This window comes from Chamaea fasciata, unplaced genomic scaffold (genome assembly GCF_029207755.1).
Source record: "Chamaea fasciata isolate MVZ Bird 193981 ecotype frontalis unplaced genomic scaffold, bChaFas1.0.hap1 SCAF_10, whole genome shotgun sequence".
Classification (NCBI taxonomy): Eukaryota; Metazoa; Chordata; class Aves; order Passeriformes; family Sylviidae; genus Chamaea; species Chamaea fasciata.
In genome coordinates, this window is record NW_027094095.1 from 2,586,233 (window position 1) to 2,603,596 (window position 17,364).

The 17,364-nt window shown below is 42.2% G+C and overlaps 1 protein-coding gene across 1 annotated transcript in view; it reads left to right on the forward strand.

Annotated features, from left to right (window-relative positions):
- NOTCH2 (notch receptor 2) overlaps nucleotides 1-17,364 on the forward strand; it is an 82,925-nt gene that overhangs the window by 21,787 nt on the left and 43,774 nt on the right. The window contains exon 5 of the mRNA XM_066192021.1: nucleotides 4,773-4,895. Within this exon, the coding sequence (XP_066048118.1) occupies nucleotides 4,773-4,895 (123 nt within the window). The remainder of the gene's footprint in view (nucleotides 1-4,772; nucleotides 4,896-17,364) is intronic.

A 17,364-nucleotide genomic window follows, 5' to 3' on the forward strand; every position in this document is an offset into this window, starting at 1 on the left:
TGGAAAGGGCATTTAGAACTTGTGAAAATTGTTCTCTTTTTGGAGACCCTAATCTGGAGGTGTTGGCTCAAATGACCTTAAATGTACATTGCCAACCTTAGTGTCTGCACAATGACTTTCTGGGCTGTCTGAGCAAGCATGTGACTTTGAAGAATTTAGCAAAGTCAATCTTAAAGTAGAAAGATTGATCATCTTTACTTTTGAAAGCAATCATTCTAACTGTGCTTGAAGGGAGAGTGCTTTGAAAGAGTCTTTGAAAATGCAGTATCTTAACTAACCATTGCCCTGGAGGAATTTATTGCTTTTCTGCTTTGCATCTTTTTAAAATGAAATTATAAACCAAGTATCTCTGGATTAACAGTCTTGTCCAGCAATTCAGAGTTTCCTTAGAAGTCAGATATGTTTGGCCAGTTCAAGGGCTTTAAGGCTTCATGTAGGAGCAGTGTGGTGGGAGGAAGAAGGCGGAAAGATGAAGTAGCAAGGACTTGATCTTGTCAAGCTGATGAGATAGTTTGCTTCAGTGATTCTCTTACAGGGGCACGAGACTGAGTAGGAGCAGATTTTCCCTTAGACAAGTGTGTGGGCTGGCTGAAATATGGTCAGGAAATGGAAATGAGATTACTATAGTAACAGTTAAACACCTACACTCCTCACACGTTTTGGATTATTAGCTGTCTTTTTTGACTTGTTACGCAGTGTGTGTAGTGGGGGTGAGTTAATGCGGCTCTGAGAGCCTTCACTTTTCTATTTCCTGTATTTGTTTAAGTTGGCCGTGCTGTTTTGCTAGCTTGATTTTTAAAACCAGTCATTTGAAAAACAGCAAGAAAGGGAGCTGTTGGAGAGGCCCAAATGCTTACATTAAACTCTCTGATAAAGGCAGGGCACCCAGCCATTTCTTTCCCCCCTTAGTGCAGAGCATGCAGAGCAAAAATTCTGAGGCTTTGGAAAAGGTTCTGTCTGGGAAAGAAAGGTCAACAGAAAGAGAAGAGAAATGGTGGCCTGTCACGCCTAGGGAGGATCTGAACAAGGCCTGCTCCTCTGGAAGACAGTGCCAAGATTATGGACGAGAAATTCCACTTGAGACTCCCTCTCCGAATTGGAGCAATGCCGATGATACTGTGACTATAAATGGAATTTCTCTGGCCCTTCTGGGCTGCCTTAAGATGCTGCCATCACTGAGTGTTATGGCCACAGAGGCAGGAGGCGGTTACATCTCGAACTGCTGGAGTGGTTTTTGATAGGATTTTGCATCTTGTGACCTGTAAAAGTACTTTGAAGAAACTGTGCCCAAGAAGCAGTTTAGGCATAATTAGGCTACTACTGCACTGGTCTTGAAATGGGTTCTTGTTTCCTGTAGATGTTTCCTTCTTAGCTTTTCAGTGAGTTTAATCTATTTGTAAATATAGATAGGTGAGAATGAGAGCTTGAAAAAGTAGGAAAAACCTAGAACCTGGAGCTGTGTGTCACAGCAGCTTTTTCTGTCACAGGAGTACTGTTTATGTACAGTGTAGTCCAGCTGCTATTTAAAATTCCCAGGTTCCCATGTCACTTGTGGATGTACACAAACAAATCGTGCATTAGGTAATCCATGAAGTCGTGTGTGTTAAGTCAGCATTTGGTGGCAAGCATCAAGTGAAGTTATATATATATATATATATGATTGGTATTGCATCTGTCTGGAAGGTAACCTCATTTTTTATCTGTCTGGCTTAATCATTTTTCCTCTGGGCTTTGTTGTTTAAGGTAGGAACAGGATTGTAGACAAGTGAGCATGTTAGGTCAATCATAACAGTGTAGTAGTGAAAAAAAAAAATTCCTTGAAGGAGACGTAACCTGAAGCATTACCAACTCCTTTGAATATAAGAATGAGCTTGTAGTTATAAATATTTGACAAAAAAGGACTTCATTTGGCAACTAACCTTTAATGGAATGTTAAACAAGTCAATAGAGGAAGTTCTTAGCTGGGAAAGTGATTATTCATTGTTATCCATCAAAATAATTACCCATTAACTAAGATAAGGACCCTAGGGGATTCCAAGGGCTTGTTCAGGAAACGATCTGTCAGGCTGGAGCGAGCTGTTTATGAGAGCTGGAGCACTTCCTGGGAAGAGGAAGGAACCTCACAGGGGTTCCTGGCGGAGCCTCACACTGTGCCACCGGCGGGGACCGGCACACACGGAGCTGCCGTGGTGGGGAGCCTCTGCCTGTGGGGTGTGGGATGAGCACCTTCCCCAGAGTTCTGAGGCTCTCCATGGCTGCAGCCTTGGGGTCCCAGGTGAGGCGGGTGCCTCTCTGCTCCAGGTGAGCAGTCCAGACGCTGCCTTGGGTGGCCCGGCTTAGTTTTAGCTCTCTGCATCCCAGATTTCCTGTCAGCAGGCCCTTAGTCTGGAAATAACATGACATTTTTCAGGCACGGTTTCCTGTCCCCTGCACTAACTGGCCCTGACAGCGGCCTAGAAAGTCTGAGGTGTAATTTATAGGTTGAAATAAGGCTAAAGGACTAAGATTTGGAGGGAGTTGGATCAAATGCTCTGCAACAGGGTGGAGATTTCAGATGACATAGGAATAAAGTTATCTGCTTGTGTCAGTTTGTGTTCTAGGGGAAGAACAACATGCTGTTAGCAGTGGGAACACTTTTCCCCTTGAGGTTCTCATTCCTTAGTTTGGTGTGCTTTGAGATATGGAGCAAAAGTCAGGATATGGATTGCAAACTGCTCTCATGCAGGGAGAAAACACAGGACAACGTGAATCCCAGCACAGGGGGAAGCAGGAAACAGTGTCAGGTGTCCAAATACATCAAAACAGTGAACTCTGTGGCCTTCTGGAAGAGAGTCAGGTTATATAACTGCAAAATTAGATCCTGGGACCCAGCTAGAGAAAAGCTCACATGTCTCAGAGCAACTCTTCAGTGGTACAACTGGTTAAAATATGAAAATGTAGAATAGCTTGGTGGGTTTTAATAGTGAGGTGACTGCCATGCTTTATTCTGGAAATAATTGGGCCACTTTAAATTTGTGTGAAGTACAGTGAGAGACTTTAAATGCCTGCTGTTAGAAATTTGTTTACTAGAAAGTAGGGCTGTTCTTCATGTTATCCAAACTGAAGAGATAAGAACTTAAACCTTTTGTCTTTGTGGTTGTGGGTGTATTTCGACGCTGATCACGTGCTGGCGTGAGTGCAATATGTGGTCAGTGGGATGTTTCCTCCCAAGTTGAAACACAAGCTGATAGGACACCCCTGTGTTTTACAGCTGAGCCTTTGCTCAGGCTCGGTAGCTTTATACAGTTTTAAACATAGGGTTCTAAAGCTAATTGTTTCTCCGGGTAGTTGTTCCTCGGCAGATTTTGCCAGGAAGGTGCTGCTGTAAAGACTAGGACTCCGCCTAAGCGTGTTACATTTAGTCTTTGTTTTAAGCTTTTCTACTGCCGTGAAATTTCTAGGATCTTGGGTGGAGGTTGGAAGGACTTTGAAGGGAGAGAGTAATATTGAAGGTCTTGTAGTTTTGGTTCGTTGTTTCGTTTCATTGGGGTTTTTTTTGTAGTGTTGATTCTGTTGTTCCTTGCTGATGCCAATGCACTTGATACAGCTTGGCACTTCCCAGCTCTTCTGTAGAGCTGGAGAAGTTCAAGAGATGGGAATGCACATGAATCACCTCAAATCTCTTGAGAGCAGCAGTAGTCTGGAGAGGCTGGCTCAGAGCTTTATAGTCTCCGCCTCATCTGCCACACAGCACGATCTGTCTTGCACCAGATGTTACTTAGAGGGTCTGTGTGACTTGACACAGATGGTATGGAAGTGTCTGGAACAGGGCATCAAAAGTAGAGGGGTTAAAGCATGATTTTGGATGAGAGAACTGTGTCATGTTAATATTACATTCCAAAGCGGTGAAGAGGCAGAGCTGGTGTTTTAAATTAACATGTGTGTTCTGGAATCATTTACTTCATCCACATTAGCATACATTCCACTTGTGCTTTGATAAATAGCTCTCTCATCCAGCAGAAAGGGCAGGTTTATTTAATGAAGCATGAAATAAATCAGCAGGGGAAATCAAGGGGAAGACACACCACTGGCAGCTCCCTTCCCTAATGTCTCTACGTCTCCTTCTTTGAAAAGGAGAGGGAGCTCTAGCAAGGATATTTTGTCAGTGTGTTCATTTAGGAGCCTGGATTTTCATTGGGGTGGGGTATCTGATTTCTTCTGCTTCTCAGGCAGGGCTTTACTATGTAAGCATCACTTGGATGGGGGCTGCTTTGTTGATTGGCTGACTTGTCTAACACTGAAGAGATCAGGACTTCAGAAGCTCCTTTTCAAAGCATGAAAGGCTTTTCTCTGACATATCCAAGGCAGACTGAGGTATCCATGAAGTAAACACCAGCACTTTTTTTGCCATGGGAAAAACTTGTCCTGGCTGATGGTTGGTGGACGGTGATGAATTTTATCTCATGGTAAACGAAATGTCTTGGTCTTCACTTTAATTGCTTTGAATGACAGTGCTCCTTAGTCACTTAATGAGAAACTCCTCATGTCTTTTGGGTTGTGAAACCATAGTTGGCCATCTATCCACGATGGAAGTGTTTAATTGTGTCACCTGACCCGCACACTACCAGCAAAGGCATTCAACAAAGTCATGCTAGGTGGGTTTCATCAGGATTAGGTGAACAGGGCAAGTGTTGAAAAAAAAAGAAAAGCAGCGGAAGCTATGTGAGGGGTGAATTCTCTTCAAAAGAGGTTGGGAGCCTGTTTCAGCCTGCTGTTGTTTCTGCTTTGTCCAGGTTTCGAGGGAAGCGTCTGTGGACACAACGTGGACGACTGCCCGAACCACAAGTGCCTGAACGGGGGCGTTTGTGTGGACGGGGTGAACACCTACAACTGCCGCTGCCCGCCCCAGTGGACAGGTACGTCCTGTGGGCCACCAGCACAGGGATTGTCTTGGCCCTTTGCCCGTGGCTGCAGTCTGGGGCAGATGCCAGTGCAACCCTTAAAAGAAAAGCTGTTGGCATCAAAACCACCACGACAAGGGACAATTCCCCCCATGAGCTGTGCTTCTCGTGTGGATATACTTTGTAAATGTTTTCCAAAATGTTTTCCAAAAGCACAAAACATGGCTTTGCTGTTACAGCTGTGGGCATCTGCTGATACATTTAGCGGTGTTTCTAAGTTGGGATAATGATCATGTTGATTATAGTCATGCTGCTGAGAAACAGGGCAAATCTGAAAGGTAAGGGAAAAAGGAGGGAAGAGAAGCGTGTGCATGGGAACCTTATGGTTTTGCTATTGTTTTTTTCCTGCTTGACTTATTTTTATCTAGAGTTCTCTGACTAGCAAACCTACTTTTGCTTCATAAATGAGTCTCTTTTTATTCTGAGTCTGAAGGGGAAAAAAAGCGTGAATTTCAAGAAAGTGTTATGCACAATATAAGGAAGCAGCTTACAGGAAACTCAACGTCATATTTAGTTGCAAAATGTCTCCATACCTCAAAAATAAACAAACACCTCCGGTTATGGGGTGAGTTTTTTTGAGTCATACTAATCTTTCTTAGCTGGTGCACTTTTTCAGCTGAGTATGGTTTTGCCCTTATTTGAAAATCATAGGGGAACAGAAACTTTTTAAAATGCTTTTTTCCTCAGAGAACATTCATTCTGGTTTGTCATTAACTGCAAAGGAGGCTGCCAGTTAAGAACCCTCATTAACTTAATTATGTATTCTTAAATGAAGTTAAAACCACATGAGAGCGAAGTGCACCAGAGCTCGCATAGCTCTTTGAAACTGTATGTAAATAGGAGAACACGAGTTCTCCCCTCAATGAACGAGTGTCCTTGCTTCTGTATTACTTCTCCATGTCCTGAAAGCCTGCAGAAAGTGAAACCTGTAAAGGAAAGCATGAGAGCTTGGGTGTGGAGACAAGCAGCCCTTAGTGACCCCTATAGTTTTGCTCCATTCCGCAGAAATTATAACCCTTGTTATGATTTCTGGCATCTGTCAGTAGCAAATTAATCTGTCTTACTCCCAAGCACAGAGGATATAATGATCAGGAGCATACAATCTCCAAGGGATTATTCTGGCATCATAAATTTAGCTTGGCTTACAGGATTTAGATGGATGTCTGCTGTCAGACAGGGATGGCTTCTGCAACTCACCTGGAGGAGACCTTGGTCTCTCTATCACATCACAGGCTGCGATTCTGTTTGGTTTTGTGGTAGATTGTCTCCTCAACCAACTCTTTGCAGTGCAGTTGTGGTGGTTCCCTCTCTGAACCTCTTTTGGGCTCTGAGTAGCATTGGGAAAAGCTGTGAGAATGTTGTGGCCTTTCTTGTGCCATCTTTCTCCTGTGTGGATGGTGTTTCTAGAAAACCTTGTGTGTGTGAAGGATGCTTCCTTCCAGGGAAACGCTGGAAAGAGAGAGGAGCTTCCCAAGCATTAGGTTCCCATAGCTCTCTTAACACAATTTAATGGAATGGGCTTTCTGAGAATTTCCTTGTTTATGGTGCAGCTGAGGTTATCAGTGCAGCAGTGGTTTTAGGTCATGGCTTCTCAAGGCTGTTGTCTTTCTAGGCTTAGGTCAGTGTGGAAATAAAAACGATCTCACAATTTAGGAAGCAGCAGCTTGGCTGTTTGAGCAAGGAAGGTTAGAACCTTTACGTAACTCAACTGTCCTGTCTGAAATGCACAATACAAGTTTCTGTGATTCTTCTCTGTCATCTCAGTAGCATTTTTGTGAAAGAAACTTTTTTTTTTGTTTTTCTGAATGGACTTCAATCCCTTTCCTGCATCTTCAGTTAGAGACCAAGGAAATGAGGAAAACAATACACATCCATCTTCAAGACATGAGAGGTGACCCTGAGGCAGGGCACAAAACAGGGAGAATGGATAGAGGACTTCTGCAATAGTTTGGAGAGAAAGATGATGTTTTATCAAGGTTAAACTGTAGTTGGTGCTGACAGGAGTGAACAATAAAAATCAGTAAAAAATCAGTTATTCAGGATAAGGAAATGCATAAGTGCAGGTCCATCCTTTACACAAAGGGGATTTATAACATTTTAAATCATCTCTAAGGTAAGTGAAGAGAGGAGAGCTGAGCAGGCAACTCTTTTGGAGTCTGTCCTGATAAATGTTATAGTTCAATGGAGCTAAACTGCGAGAATGAACACTTCAGGAAAACAAAAGCTTCCAATGAGATCATGAGTTTAGAGGACACTGTGTACTGCTTAAATAAAAGGGGGGGGTAATACCCATATCTGTAAGGAAACAGTGGAAAATGAAAGGATGGTAATTTCTCTAAAAATACCTGACAGTGTAGGTGTGCTATCTTTGTAACAGTCTCTGCTTTCCAATACTCGTCAACTCTTCCTGGAGAAGATTGAGTTTGTCTGCAGTTTTAGTCTTTACTTAATCTTTGTGCTGTGGGTGATGCTCTCGTGTTTGTTAATACGGTTTGTGCTTCATGGCACAGAGAAAGCAGTCCCATTCCTTGCTAGAAAAATCAAGAAGCTGTACTGCATCTGATCAAGACAAGTTTTGTGTAAAGTAATATGGAAGCAACCTTTACTGAAGCAGGCTCTATCCCAGTTCCTTTTGGTAACCATCTGCCTCTTGTAATTCCCTGACAGGTGGTAGGCTGGGCTACATAACTATGCACTTTTTTAAAAAAAAAATACTCTTTTTTTTCTGCTTGCTCCTACCTTTTGTGATGCTGTTTGCCTTCAGTCTTATTTCCTGCTCCTCAAACAGAGCTCACTGCTCCTTTTCTGTTGAAGTGCCTGCCTTCTCATTCTCATTCTCATTTTACTGTTTTTCCGGAAAGATAAAATCTTGCCTTTCAAAAACAATGATGTGAAATTCCTGCTGTCACCAGTGTTTTTGTCACCTTCAAAGTTCTCATGTTTCATATGGTTACAGTGATTATCAGTCTCATAAATTTGTAACTGGCAAGGCAGCCTTGGGTGTGTTGGGGTGAAACTGCCCCAGATCTTTCCCGTTGCTGAATGTTAACTGATTGCTGGTTTGTTTAAAGATGACTTTATCTTGTCCCAGGATATGGCCTTTGTTAGAACCAGTGTTTGTTGGGTCCTTTCAAAGCAGGGTAGTGCAGATGTGTAATGAAGATCCACCTTGCCTTGGAAACAGCCCCTGGTGCTTTTGTGAAAGCGTGAAGTCTGTTCCTCTGTGCATGAGAGGCCAGAGAATTTGGTGTAAGTGTGGTTCGAGTCAAAGTTAGCCAAAAATCCTGGCTAATGTCCGGATAAAGTGCCATGTAAAAACTGTTTTATGCTGCTGTTCTTCAGCCTCACTGTGGTCTGAGGAGGAAAGTCATTACCTTCTCTCCCTGCTCACAGACATTCTTCCCTTTCCCTTGAGCTGGCTCTGGGTTTTGTTGGAGTGTGCCACTTTAACTCACTAATCCAGTAAAAAAATCCTGTCCAGCTGCCTTTTTCTTTTTTTCTTTCTCTCTCTCTTTTTTTTTTTTTTTTTTGGGGATCAGGAATTAAAATTCACACAGCAGTCTCACAGTGAGTGGATGCAGAGGGAAGTGATGACAGTCCAGGGCTGGAAGTCATATGGAAGATTAGCGTGTTCTTCCACACACATGGGGAAACCATCTGAGAATTTAAAGGCTACTCAGTCGTTCTAGCTACAATTCATCTAAAGAAACAAAGCTTGGTTTAAATGCACCTGTTGGTTCTGTTGATCTAACTTATGCAGCTTTGGGTCAAGAAAGATGTCATGAGAATTTGGGTGCCTAAGTTATTACCAATATTAAATGCTGTAAATGCTTATGTTTTCCTTGTGTGTCTAAGAAAGACCCCTGCTCCCCTGGAAAGTCTGCAGTGTTTCAGAGGCTCACCATGAATCTGTCTTTGGCCCAAATCATGTTTCAGGAGCAGCGCACAGCAGAGATCAAGATTTGTGCCCTCCATGGAGTTAGGTCTTTTTTTGCATCAGAAGCTGTGGGATGAGTCTCCGGGTTTGGGAGACCCTGTGCTCACTCTCAAGTGGGTTTTGGAAAACCTACATTATAGTACTTCTGTTGCCTACTTGCTTCTTTTCATTATTTCTACCCCTGTGGCTGGGAAGACGAGTCTCCCATGGCAGTTGTATTTATTTAGGCTTTGTTTTCCCCTGAAAAGAGGGCTCCAGTGAACTGTATATTTTAAAATCTAGGCGACCTTTGTCTCTAAGGGAAGCACAGTGTGCTAACAGCTGACTCCACCAAAGAACTCCAGCACTGGGAGCTAGCTTAAGCTAAATGTTTGTCTTGAGGAGAAAAGCTCTTCAGGCAGCAGGGCTGTGCTTTTTAATTAAAATAGCTGTTAGCTTGGTCATATGCTCTTAAACACTAACACAAGGGTTACTTTTTCTGCAGAGCTTTAGGCAGGAATTTTCAAAGTGGAGTGTTAAGGGTTCGATTCCTATTTAATTAGAGTAATATTCGCTCCCTACCTTTGAAAGTTTTTCTTTGAAAATCCCAGTCTTGAACTCTGGGCAGCCATGACTTTTCTTTGCTAAGAATGGGGATAAACATCAAAAGGCTAATATGTAACATTTTAATGTAAGATCATATGCTCCAGTATTTTGTTTCTTAAAACTTTCTTTGCCAAATACCACTCTCCTCAGCTTCCATGTCACCAAAGTACACAGTGTTGGTTTATGGCAAGTCATGCTAGTTTAATGTTCAGAAAAATGCTGCCTTTTTGGAGTACTTAGAGGGTCAAAAATGTGGAGGAACTAACTCTGACAATAGGTGACATGGATGATAAATATTGAACACGATGCCAGTCTCCTAAATGATTAAATATAGATCCTGGCTATTTTGTGGAGAGTGTTGATTATTATGTGACAGAGCGCCCTGCCAGGGCTGTGCTCTTTTCCCGCCTGGTGGTCCTAGATGATGTCCCAAGACCTTTGTGTTGGCTCAGGGAGACTGGGTCACGCTCCCATGAGAAGTGCAGTCATCTTGCCCAGCAGTGCAGCAGTGATCATCTTTCTGGTGCTTTTCCAGGCTTTATTAAAAAGCAGAGTGGCCTCTTTGGTACTGTCTGGGATCTGTCTATGCCAAACTTGACAAGTTGGCTGGTGTCACTGCAGTAGTATCTCCAGGAGACAGCTCTGAAAGAGGCCAAGAGGGATTATAATTCGTTTTCTTCCGTCATGTCCGAACTGGCAGATACAAAGGGAGCAGGGTGCACGTGGCGGCCTCCAGAGCTGGCAGCTCCAACTTTGAGTGTACAAATGATTTGAAGTGCTGGACACAAACAGACTTTATCCTGTATGTTGTTTGTTTCTCTTGTGGCCCTTGATCTCAGTGTTGTGCAGAGGGGATGGATTTCAGAGGCATTAAAAGTCACACCCTTAGTCCTTTATCCGGTGTGGATTCTGGAACACCTATCACAACCTCCTGTTTGCTTGGTGCTGCCTTTCATTTCCCAACGGCGAGCCCTGGGTGGGAGGCAGCAGTAATAAAACACCTGAGGTGTTAACAGCTGAGCCGATCCGATGACAGAGTGACAGCATCCAACTCAGACCACGCTGCCGCCTCTTCCCTTATGCCTTTGGTGACTTTCCAGCTCGGGAAATACACTTAGCTGTCAAGTGTGCCAAATGATCTCTTGTGGAGATGTCCTTGGGTTTTCAGTACATCTTTTTATGTGCTTGGCACGAAAACAAGATAGGCCTGACCCCTCTGGTGAGGCTGGGTTGGTGGATGTGTGCTGTGAGACCAGACTAATAGGTAACAGTTGTTACATCTCCAGCTGACTTGTTTCTGGCAGTTTCTGTCCCTTCCCTTGTACTTAAAATGAGGTGATTTGTCTTTGGGTAATTACTGGAGATGGGTTGCTGAGATAGCTTGAGAATACGAAGCTTTCATTGTACGTTTTGGCTCCAGCTGTTAATTTTTTTTTGCCGTGCAGATCTTGTTTGGTATTTCCCTGATTCACTGGTTTTTCCAGAGGAGGTAAAGAGGACAGAGCAGAGAGTAGCTTGGTGATGTGTATTTCCTGTGGGTTACTTCTCTGTCCTGCTGCTGTCCCCAGTCATTTTACCTGCCACCACCATATTAAACCAGCCTGTCATTAGCGCATCAGTTTTAATGAATTTTTAATGAATCATTTTCTGATCATTTGTGTAACTGCCACTGAGGAACTCAGTCAGGACTGCCCTCTCTACCCAGTAGTCTGTGGGGAGTGATTTAGGGCAGTATTTAATGGATCAGGCCGTGCATAAGTCTCTTAAAGCCCAGAGTTTTGTATTTGGGGGTTGTAAAATCCCTTGTAAAAGCCCATTAGTTCCACTGCATGCTTCCCAGTGTGGTTATGAAATTAAACTCTTTTCTCTACCATATTAGCCTAAAGTAAACACAGATGCTTGCTCTGCTCATTACAATTGTAGATTCATCTTCAAGTGTTCAAATTCTATATTAAGCTATTAATTTTTATGATTTCTTTGATGGTATTTGAGATCTAATAAAAGCAAAACCAAAACCCCAGCACCTGAGTTGTGGGAATGGCTGCTACTGCTTTGCTGCACTGGAAGAAAGATGCTGTGAGATCCTGGGGAAGGAGCACATTTTTGAGAGCTGGGATGCTTGTTCTTTAGAAAACTCCTGCAAGGGGAAAAAGAGTTGGTTTGAGTTCTTTTTTTCTGGGGGGACTATTGTAAAACTTAAGCAGGGAAGACCTTTACTAAACACACATGCAAATCTGGCAGGTGCAAATAGTGCAGTCCACGGAATTCTGTGTGCTCCTGAAGCCATCCTTGGAGCTGAAAGTATCAGTCTTATTTGTTGGATTGCCTGCAGGGAGCTGTGGAGATGGCTTTGTTGAAGGGTCTAGAATTTGATGTGATCTGGGCATCACACTTGAGATCCCTTTCGGTGTTGCCTGTTTATTGCTCGGGACGTTTTGGTCTGGATAAAGGTGTTGCCTCTATCAGAGAAGTTTGCAGTTCTCTGCTTTGAGATACCTAGTGTCAATAAAGCGTACTATGTAAACTATCAAATATTTTCTTTTGTAGACTTTGCCATGTGCTGTATCTTCCCTGCAATAACTGATGTGTTGCACTCTTTATCAGCTCTCTTTGTCCCTTTGTGGATAGCAATTCCTTTATAAGTCTCCTAGGAAGTTCTTCTCTCCATTGGTCTGTCAGACTATGAACTCTACCTCTTTTTTTATCCAGAGGTGGTTGCTTCGGTACTGCAAAATGTATTCCCGACTGAGGCTGTGCCACTGCCATTGCACAATGAGTGTTTGCATTAGTTATTGTTCCTTGCAGTCAAATGTCTGCTCAGCAGTGTTTATTCTGTCGATTAAAGCTGTGATTGAGCAGAGGTCCCTGCTGAGCTCTTCTAGGGAAGCTGGTGTTTCCTCAAGGAGTGCCTAACCCAAACCTTCTGCAGCAAGTCTGTTTGCCTTTGTATTTTGCTTGGCATTTGTGCCTCGAGCCTCGCCTGCTGTTACACTGCCCAGCAGCTTCACTTGGTTATGAGAATCTGTCTGAAATCCTGGCTTCCTCTTGGAAAATATAAATGTTATTTTGTTAAAGCCACCACTGCCTACTGTTTCATCACCTTCTAGGTCATTAATTAGACACTCCAGTGCCTGTATGTGTTAATTGTTGCTGAACTGTTTCAAGGAGTATGGATAGTTCTGTGGGTTAAAGATTGGACTGAATGCTTTTACAGATACACAACTCACAAACATGGGAGCTGAAGTATTTTTCATAGATACCATTTTCCTGGAAGGCTCAATGGTTCCGTGCAGTTTTTCCCTTTCTGTTTGCTGAGGAGGCTCACACAGGAGCAGGATGAAACTGAGCTTTGAGTTGATGGATGCATGTTGGGTTACACTGTCAATGCAAACATTTTTCTTGTGTTGCAAGACAGAACTGGACAGAGGAATATCCTTCCCCAGCCAGCTGGGACCTGCCAGCTGGCATCCTGAATATACACGTGTGGTTAGAGAGAAGGAACTGCATGGTCCTTTGGAGTGTGGCACCGATGACCTTCTGCCACAACTAGATTTGGTCATTTATACAAATACTGTTCCTTATCTCTTAGGCCCTTCTTGAGTCTTGATAAGATGCTGTTCACCTTCTCACTTAGTAGTCCTTTGAAATTTGGATTATAAATGCAAACAGTTCTAATGAGCCATGCTTTTTTGAGCTACACTGGTTGTATTCAAAACCTGTGCAGCAATCTTTGGAATACTTTGTGAAATAAACTCTTTACCTTTTCTAAGAGTTTTTGTCTAGATCTGGTTTATAGTTCCCAGGTAGCCCTTTCAGGAGAGCTAGTGACATCTTCCCTGTGTGCTGTGTCTGCGATAAGTGACAAACTTCTGGAGCTACTGAGTGGATGATGGCACAAAAGCTTCTTGAAACCTGATGCTCCCCTTCCAGTGAGTCTCTTAAGACTCTGAGGACTACTCTGTGATTGTCACCAAGTCGCCTTTTCAGTACCACGGAACTTGTAAGATGTTCTGACTTCCAGTTCAGTCTGAGCCCAGAACTGGGGTGGTTGTGATTTTGAGAGAAATGGGATATTGCCATCTCCTCCCAGCTCAGTTTTCAAGGAACTGAATTTTTTTTCAAGGCACAGGAGAATATTTGCACCCTTTGCCCTACAAAGTGTTTTTAGTGATTAAACTGTATTAGATCTGCTGTCAGGAGCTTTAGCCTCTGATACTCCAGCTGTGCATCAGCAGACTTTCCTGCTGTTAAGAGGCCAAGAAAACGTTCTCCTTTCTAGAAAGTCTGTTTGCCAAAGATGAAGGGCTCTGTTTGAACTGTCTGAAGGTCCTGCATTCAGCTGCAGGATCAATGCAGTTGGAATTGAGGTTAATGCAAGCTCTCTAAGGTTTGTAGGATCAGCTTTTGGAGATGTCTGGTGCTGCTTTCCAGGATGACTGTTTCACTGCCTGGTTCGTTCAAGCTAATGCTCCTCACTTTCTGTGTGGGATTGTTCTAATTTTGTGTGCTGCTTCACCTGCATAAATCAGGCTTTCTTTTCTTTCTAACATAAAGAAGGAGAACGGCTGGCTGGTTCTCATTAATGAGATCTGGTACAACTGCTTGAGGGAGGCCTTGAACCCTGTGTCTGCCAAAAGAGAAGCTCGTGGAGTTCCTTGCAGTTCCTGAGGCTCTGAAAATGGGAGCAATCAAAGCGGCAAACATGTCTGACTTACTCCATATGGCTTTTCTGAGGGGAAATATGCAGGAAGTAACTTAGTTTCGTAGTGGGCAAAAAGTGCTAAGAGTTGAAGGCTGTTCCCTTTTTCTACTTCTAGTTTTCAATTTTGAAATACCACACAGACTAGCTGTTTACTTTGTGCAAGGTCACTTAGAACCTGAGTCTGCATTTTACTGATTTCCCAGGCTCTGCAAATATCAAGGTCAGGCTAGGTTTTCATTACCTTCTTGGAGTAAATTGTGTTTCCTTTCTTGTTGTCTTTTATGTGTATGTTTCTACACTTCCATCAAAATATTGTGATGTTGGTGTATTCACACTTCACTAGTTCAGCCTATGTTTACTATGTGTCTTTTAGAAACGTAATTGAAACCAGTGAGAGCACAAGAAAAGAAATACCTACACAAGCTTGCAGGTAGATGAATTAACATTCAGTTGTTGTAGAATTCAGAAGTTACTTGGGTTATGGACGTGTGTATTACACTGTGCAGTTTGTACAATCCATAATGGACTTTGCCCTTGGAAGCTGAATTTCTGTTCTGCGAATGAAAGGCTTGATTCTTCCTAAAACTCTTAAGAAGCAGAAAACAAGCTTGCCAACTACATGGCTACAAATAAACATATTTATTTTGTTACAGTTAAGTCAAAGCAACATCCCATAAGTAAATTGTTTCAGAGAATTAATCTCATTTGATTTTAAATCTAACTCACCTGGCAGAGAGAAGTCTTCAATTAAGAACAAGGTCTTTTCATTGAAATACACAATAGTAAAATGCAGTAGTTAGTTGTTAATTTATGCCTCTTAATATATTGAATTGAATTTCCTTTGTTTTTAAAACAAACTGCATTAAGCTGGAGCTCTGATTCATATTCATAATAAAACACGAATACAATTATATTGCAAAAGGGGCATTAGAAATTGGAGAAGCCAAGTGAGGATCAGATTCAAGGAGCTCTAATGTGGTATGTCTTTAAAATACAGTTCAACTGCTTGAAGAAGTTTAAGCTCTGTATTTTTCTTCTCTTGTGGAGGCATTGATAGGCCTTTAAAAAAGTTTGTTTTAGTTTAGGGCTGCAGAAAAATGGAATAGCCAAGGACACAGGGTTATTGCAAGGACATCAATGATGTCACTTGGTACTATCCCTTCTAGAAGTGGAGGGTGAGTAACAGTAGAAAAAAAATACTAAAGAAAGTCCTAAGTGTTGGTATTACTAGTGACACTTGAAAAGGGAAGTCGGAATCAAGCCCTGATAATTTATACGGGAGATTAGTTAGCCCATCTTTGCTTTAAAAAAATCACAAACAACAACAAAAAAGTCGCCCAACAGCAAAGAATATGCAAATTAAAAGCATGTACTCCCACGCTCAATCGCGCTTGCCGAAAGCCCAGAGAATGTCATATTTCATATAATGAGTTATGTCGTACTTCATACATTGAGTTCTGTTCAGCCAGGCAAAGGGCAAATGTTTTTTTTGAGAGGCACCGTATTGTGGTGTGGCTGAAACCTCTTCACGCTTTGGTGCCAGCAGCTCAGACTGGCTGACCCAAAAGGATGTGAGCGCCGCGAGAGTTCCTCAGAGAGAGCGTCCTTTGATCTGGGCTGGGCCCCCTCCAAGAACAGAAGGAAAATCACTTTTATAATAAGCAAATAATGTCTTGATTATTTTTTCTTGAAGGAAGTCGATTGTGTTGAGCTGCAAGATATGCGTGACTGCTCAGAACCAGCCCCAGCGCACTGACTCTTTTCAGGGTGGCCACTGATAAGCCAACACTGAAAGCTCCTGAACAAACCACTACTAGTGTGACAAATGCATGGTTGGCTTGTTCATAATGCACAGAGGTGTTTTACAGATAACAATAGCAAGGGTTTGAGTTCTCCCCAACTGTTTCACTAAGCAAATCAGGAATTGAAGATTAATTCTGAAAGCTCTACTGTAATTATCACTACTGTTAAAATTTTGTTTTGGTTTTTCAAGTGATAAAATTATTGTTGAAGTAGTCCTACCAAAGAATGGAACATATGCACCAAACGCAGTTGTGCAACTTATTTTTTCAATAATAATTTTATTTTTTTTCCCCTAAGAGGAAAAAAAATCCACGTCTCATGGGATCAAAAGCTAGAATTTATCTAAGTACTTCGAAAAAATAAAAAGGAATCATGAGTATAGTAGATGGGGATGGTTAAGTTTGGACATTTTAGATTCCTGCTCACGATAAATATTTCAGTTTGTTGTATTAGAGGAGGGTGTGTCTGTGCTCTCTCATCATTATTTCTGGGCCATTAATAAACAATGTGACTAATCAACATGTAATAAGTATTTTTAATTTGGCAAGCCTACGTAAACTGGAGCCCAGGTGCGTTGGCAGAGAAGACCTGTGGCCTGCTCTTGAATTTCTTATTCTTGGAATACAAGGGGAATTCCAAGCAAATGTAAATGTGCAGCAGATAGAGCAGCTGGAGAAGAGAAATCTTGTGGTAGAAGCACATTTATTAAAGAACCTTGACCCAAATAGCAGAAAGCTGCTGGAAGCCAGTGACAGAGGAGATGATGTCAGCTGGGGAAGAGGGGAAGGTCACATCAAACAAATCAAATTCTACTATCGGATAAAGGGCCATCTTCTGATGCTGTGTGCATCCTATCAATGTTTCAGGAAGAGTGGCAAAAGCAAGTTACCAAGAAGTGTTAAAAAAAAAGGGCAAGCTTTCAGTGCTTAGAGAGTTTTTAATGTAACTGAAAGGAGAGAAGGACTTTATCAAGAAGAGGATTATGGACTGTGACCAGTACTCTGTGGTTGCATATGTGCACCCATATACCAGCCTGGGAAGAAATGAGCTGGTGCTCATGAGGTTTTATCTGTTCAGGAAACTCAAAATTACTTGAAACTTCAGCTAAATAATTTTGGCTTAAAAGTAAACTGTGCAACTTTAATGGGGAAGATGAATAACTGTTGAAGCAAAATATTATTGCAAATGGTAGGTTTTCCAGATCTTGATGTCAAAGCAAGACAGATTTCAGAAAAAAAAAAAAAACCACCAAAACAAAAAACCCAAAACTTCACTAAGTGTGAATTGCAGAGCTTTCCATAGATGTGACTGTAAAGTTCAGCGTCCTTTGAAAATTATTTCATACTTACTGGTCCTTTGGCTCTTTTCCTTAAATCTCCCTGAGGATGTACATTTGT